Raw genomic sequence first — 6000 nt, 5'->3', positions numbered from 1 at the left:
GCGGGGGGCGGGGCTGCGAGGAGAATATACGCCGTGACGCACGACACGCCCCGCCCCCGGCAGGGACGCTGACTCCTGTTTCTTAGGGAACAGCCCTCGGACTCGTGGAGGGGCGGGCCTTGCGGATGCGTGTTACGACGCGCGTACACCCCGGCTCCCGCTTGCCATCGGCGCGAACGCCTTTGGGCCTGTATGTGTTCGCGGCCCGTGGGGGCGAGATGTGAGCCGGCGCGCGGGGTCATCGTTTCCTTTCCTTCCCGAGGGTCGCGCGCGTTCCGCTGGAGTCGAGTCGAAGCGCCATCCGGGTGCATCTTTCTCGTACGTAGCTCAGACTTGTCCTGGCTGGAGAAGTTGGTTTCGGCTGGAGCGTTCGTTTCCAAACCTGGATCCACAGCTGTAATGGTTCAGGGCGCCTCGGAGTTCCCCGCAGCCCACAAGCCCCCAGGCGCCTTCTTACACCCGGGACGCGCCCCGAAACCACGGAGAAGCGGAGCCCTCGGGACCGGCGGGTATGCACACCCCCTCTCCCCCCAACACACAGTCGGGGGTCAGGGAGTCCACTGCACCCCGCACTCGTACCCCACCTCGGGCGGTAAGCAGGTGCTGCCCCAGGACAGCCTGTTTCCAGACCCCGAACAGCGCGACAGCCCCGCAGTCTGAGCACACCGCCTACGGGGGCTGAGACGTGACGTGCACAACGTGCTCGGGGGACTCCGAGGTCCTACACTGAGCAGGCTGACGAAAATGTGCCCCCCGTTGTCCAGCTTTTTCCATCAGCCATTTCCAAGTAGGTGTTCAGTATATACCCGACTTGAAAACAGTCCTTTCCTTGGGAGCTCTGGAAATTAGGTGGCAGTCTGAGTTTACAGATATTTAATTATTCTTACTTTGGTTCCAGAATGAACAAACAATTAAGATGCACAAGTAATGAATTTTTTAAATATCATGGCTGTTAACAATTGTCACTTTATTTTTGCTACAAAATTCACCAGAAAAAGGTACTGCAACAATCTAGTATAAAGCAAATCTTTAACCAAAGAACATGGTATAGACCTGTTTAAAATACTCATACTTTATCACAATAACTGCAAGGAAAAATTCAAGTTCTATCAGAACCAATGCAGTTTGAGGTAGTAGAAACAGATGACAGAAAGGTTTTTTAAACAATAATTACTCAACTTAAAATGTAAAAATTAATTTAATACCTTTGAAAGGGCGCAGGAAGCTACGTATTTTAAGGAAAGAAGGTACTCTGCTTAAAAGAGAATTTAACTATACAGGAGGTGCAAGAATTTATAGAAGAGCACTTTGGTTAAGTCTCTGCCCTCTGTGGCTCTACCCATTTACAAGTGAATCTGTTCATAACTGAACACACCAATAGTTAAAATTACCAAATATAGTCCAAATCTGAAATAAAAATTATCCAAGTCATGGTCCCTTTATTCAAACAGTAAGTATATCCATGCAGGAAGTCTAATATCTTAAAAGGAACTAAAATTAAATTGCATATATCATATTCTTTCAATAGTTTGAGAAGGTCTATTGCTTTTAACAAGATTAGTATTCCATTTTAATACAAATATGTCAGGAGTACATAAACACAAGTACACCTGAAAATACACCAGTGTTTAAACTTTTATTTCACACCATGCAAGGTCAATTATAACACATTAGAAAGTGACAACAGCTATAAGCTGCAATTTTACATTTGTACATTGGAGTCCATTTTCAAAAGCTGAACATAATTAATTACCATGTTGTCAAAACAGCTAGGCCTCAATTCAACTTTTATACAGGTAAAATTTACTATGGAAAACAATGATTTTATATCTGTCCACATTCTGTGATAATAATTCTTCGACTAACAGACCCTTTAGGAGAACCAAATGACTCAATCTTTTTCACAGTATCCATACCATCTTTAACAAACCCAAATACTACATGCTTAAAGTCCAAACAGTCTGCTTTTTTCAGTGTTATGAAAAACTGAGAATTATTGGTGTCCTGGCCTCGATTGGCCATTGATAGTAAACCAGGAACTGTATGTTTCACATTAAAATTTTCATCTTCAAATTTATCTCCATAAATGGACCGTCCTCCTGTTCCATCATGTTTTGTGATATCTCCCCCCTGAAAAAAAGATTTCAATTAACAGGAATCACAAATAAAACATTAAAACACATACAGAACTAACCACTGAAGGGGTGGTCCTAAATACCCAGCTTCTCTGAGAATGCAGTTTGAAAAAACTAAGAAATTTGTGAAAGGAAACAAAAATGAAAAGATCTTTTCCCACCCTTAATTTCTATCAGGTTCAAGGCATTAGAAATATGAACGCTTTTAGGCTGCAAGTTCTTGTGGGGATAGAAGCTGGGGGTGTGGGAAAGCTATAGTCTACAATTACAGGTAAGGAGAAACACTCAGATTTCCCACACTGGTGTGATGCACACTTAAGACTTACTTGGCAAACAAAATCTGGAATCACTCTGTGGAATATGGAGCTCTTGAAACCAAAGCCCTTCTCTCCAGTGCACAGTGCTCTGAAGTTCTCAGCAGTTTTAGGAACAATGTTTGAAAATAATTCCATGGTTATGCGTCCCAGGGGCTCATCATCTGCACAAATGTCAAAAAACACCACAGGATTTGTCTCCTTTGAGAACTCTGATGTCAGTGATTTCTGGGGTTTCAATAAATTCTGTTGACATTCTTCAAATTTTTTCTTGAAACAATCAGCCATTTCTTTAGTTTTAAATCTCACTGCAAGCTGTTCCACTTTGGCTTCTCCATCTGTTAAACAACACAATGGCCTTAGTGTTAAAATAACTTAAAAAAAATTGTTTTATATATTTGTTGTCAATTTAGAAAAGTAAAAAACTGGAAAGTAGCATTGAGTGCAGAGCTCACCAGCATAATCTGAGGCAGTCCAAACTAAAGCATTGTTGGAAACATTCAAGGGTTTCAGTTCCATCGTCTTGGTGATGACATGGTTCGCACACACTTTGAACACCTGGTCTCTCCTCATCAGAATCCGAAAGTAATTCTTCACCGTGTGCCAGAGGATCTTCATGTCTCCAACGCCACGCTCTTTCCACTGACTGGCCTCTCGATCCCACCTGTAAAGTTTGGCTCTCTCTTTAAATAAAATTTCTTCATCTTCTTCTCCAGATTTTACTTCTACCTGTGACAGGAGATGAAATTACCTATAAGCTGCTGCTTATAAAATACTCATAACAAATTCCAAAGATCCAAATTCCTTAACACACTGACATGAACAGAATTTGAAAAGAGTTAACATCCTAGGGTTACTATACGGCAGATTCGGATGAGGCAGGAAAGATTTGTCATTAAATGTTTTCTTTGTACTTATTAACATCCTTCCTCTTTTTGGAAATCAAATACAATCTTTTACAGGAGAGAAGAGGTTAAAAAAAAAAAAATCTTGTTCTTCAAGAAAAATACTATCTGCTGACTAAGGTTCAAACTGATGAAAGTAATTTGCCTAAAATAACATTCCTGTCTAGAGAAAGTACAATATACTTTTTATTGAAAGGACTGTGGCAAATATCAGCTTAGATGGGTTTTTAATATTTTGCTCCTTCAATTATGTTATTGAAAACAAACAGGAAAAAATTAAGTTCTTCCCAACAATTTCACACAGAATTTTCCAAATAACATTTGTATGTAAATTTTTTTACAAGGATGATTTACATTTTAAGATTGAACTTGTAATAAAGAGCTTCCATTTGTAATGGTCAATGTTCTGAAAGAAATGCAAACAAGGTCAGCCCTACAAATCAAGCCCATGTCAAGTTTTAAACTTAAAATGTGAAGTTAGTATAAGGTTTTTACACTTTAATATTTACCTCTGGTAGTGACACTATTGGTTCAAAATGGATATCTTCATTATGAACTACCTCTTCATCACTACCATCTTCATCTTCGCCAACTTTACCAGTTGACTGTGCTCCAAACACTGCTGCTCCAGTATTTGCCCACTGGAAATTTTTATCTGATGAATAAATTAGGATATTTAAACAGTGATATCTATTTTAATAAGCTTTTAATCCCTGTTACAGTACTTTATGAATGAATCTAATTTCCAATGATGTGACATACTTCTAATAAAAATGCTTAAAACTGCATTCTCCTGGCAAGTTAAGCTCAAGTGGTGAGCACAAAGGAATGTAGTAACATTTACGCCTGGGTATACAGACAGGGTTGTATAAGCCTTAGGTCTTAGTGACACTGAACTTTTAGTAATAAAGCAGGTTCTTCATTCAAAGTGCATCCTTTGAAACCTGAAAACACAACACAGCTCCAAGGGTAGTTTATTTCATAAAACATTCTATTACATGAAAAAAGTAACTTTAGAGCCTAAGAATGTTCTCCAAGAGGCCAAATCTGCTACTTTGAAAGCAGACTGATTACAAGTTGGTAACTTCTCCACCTTAGCTCTCTTCTAAGGTAAATGGAATGAGAGCTTCAACTTCTTGCCCAGGTGGCACTGGTGGCCCCAGGAGCAGCTCACTGGCCCCACCCCACCCCACCCTCTCTCAAGCAACACCAGGCTTAATGGGTGAAAAGGCTCCCCACTCCTACGCAGGGGAACAAAAACTTTTCCCTCCCTCCCACCCTGGAGAAGGTGAACACTAAATGCTGTTTTTTCCACATCTCAACTCTGACAACCCAGCCTGCTAATATTAATACATTCCCCACTATCTTAGCGGAAAGAAACCTCTCAATTCTTCATCACTTTGCTGACTGACAAACCACTGCTCTCTAATCCTACATCTGATACAAAAACTCAGGAGAAGGCAAAAATTGTCACAGATCAGTTAAAAACTCAGCACCTTGAAGAAAGAACAAAATGAGTGTCTAATGAAACAGTAAATTCTTCTAAGACAGGTTTAACTGGGAGGAAAAAAAACAGGAAAAAAAAAAGTCATACGAATAAATAGCAAATGAATGCTCAAACAAAAGTACCATCTCAGATTGTGTGGGGGCTTCCTGAGAATAAAGCATAGACCTAGTTGATTCATAGGTGTAAAGCTCAAAAAGCACTTGTTAGGAGCTCCCAAGCAGAAAAAAATTTTCAATTACCCCAATACCCTGAGACATATGGCAGAAAATCTCAAAATTCCTCTAAAGCAATGGTTCGTAACATTGGGTGCATATTAAAATCACACCAACAGCTCCTATGAAATACCAGTGCCTGGGTCCCACACCCAGAGCCCAACATGACTTAACTATCAAGTGTTCCACCTATCCCTTTAAAAAGCTCCCAGGAATTCTAATATGAAGCAGAGAACTGAAAACCACTGCTCTAAAGGGGCAGGAAAAAGAATTTATTCAGTAAAAGTATAAAGATAAGTCTGGCAATAATCAATATCAACAACTGTATTCTAGGTAGCAATACCTAGGAAGCTTCCACTCTGGGTTTAATGGAAACATTACAAAATCTCAAGGAAATATGATAAAATGTCAGGCACAGGGAAGCAGCAGATAAACAGCTGTTTCTTATTGTCTTAGTTTCCATATGAAATATTACACAAAAGACACAGAGTGACTGGTCGACCTGTGTGATGACGACTTTCAGGAGAAACAGAGAAAAAAGAACAAAAGAAAAGAAAGTGAGACAAAAATAAAATGAACAGATGAAGAAAAAGCAATCACCACAGAAATAACACATAATAGAAGAGGAGAAAGAAAAGACTCCTCCGGACTTAAAACCAACCAAAACAAAAAGTTTAAGGTCAAAAAGGTCCACACAAGGCCAGAAATATGTTTGAGAAGCAAAAAATCATTCTGATGAAACTGACCTTCATTAAAAAAAAAAATTTTAAATCCTACAAGCTCTTAGTCAAAGGCTAAAGTATTAAAAATTTACAAATGTGAAAACTCCCCATGAAAATACATGAAATGGATTCCAGGGAATTTACAGTTACAAAATACTATTCTGTGCTTATAATATTAGCACAATATTAATTAAAGTAGACATTC

General features: G+C 39.5%; 1 protein-coding gene across 4 annotated transcripts in view; it reads right to left on the bottom strand.

Annotated features, from left to right (window-relative positions):
• Positions 1-1617: 1617 nt before the first annotated feature.
• The window catches only part of LOC101116816 (E3 SUMO-protein ligase RanBP2), a 58381-nt gene continuing 53998 nt past the window's right edge, over positions 1618-6000 (bottom strand). For all 4 annotated transcript variants that reach the window (XM_015094368.4, XM_015094369.4, XM_042246094.2 and 1 more), the window contains 4 exons: positions 3864-4009; positions 2905-3178; positions 2462-2787; positions 1618-2130 (listed from right to left, as the gene is read on the bottom strand). In XM_015094368.4, the coding sequence (XP_014949854.1) occupies positions 1825-2130; positions 2462-2787; positions 2905-3178; positions 3864-4009 (1052 nt within the window). In that variant the 3' untranslated portion in view covers positions 1618-1824. The remainder of the gene's footprint in view (positions 2131-2461; positions 2788-2904; positions 3179-3863; positions 4010-6000) is intronic.

Source organism: Ovis aries, chromosome 3, assembly GCF_016772045.2.
Source record: "Ovis aries strain OAR_USU_Benz2616 breed Rambouillet chromosome 3, ARS-UI_Ramb_v3.0, whole genome shotgun sequence".
NCBI lineage: Eukaryota > Metazoa > Chordata > Mammalia > Artiodactyla > Bovidae > Ovis > Ovis aries.
Note: the sequence above shows the minus strand (reverse complement) of the source record. Positions and strands in the feature narration are given on the sequence as shown.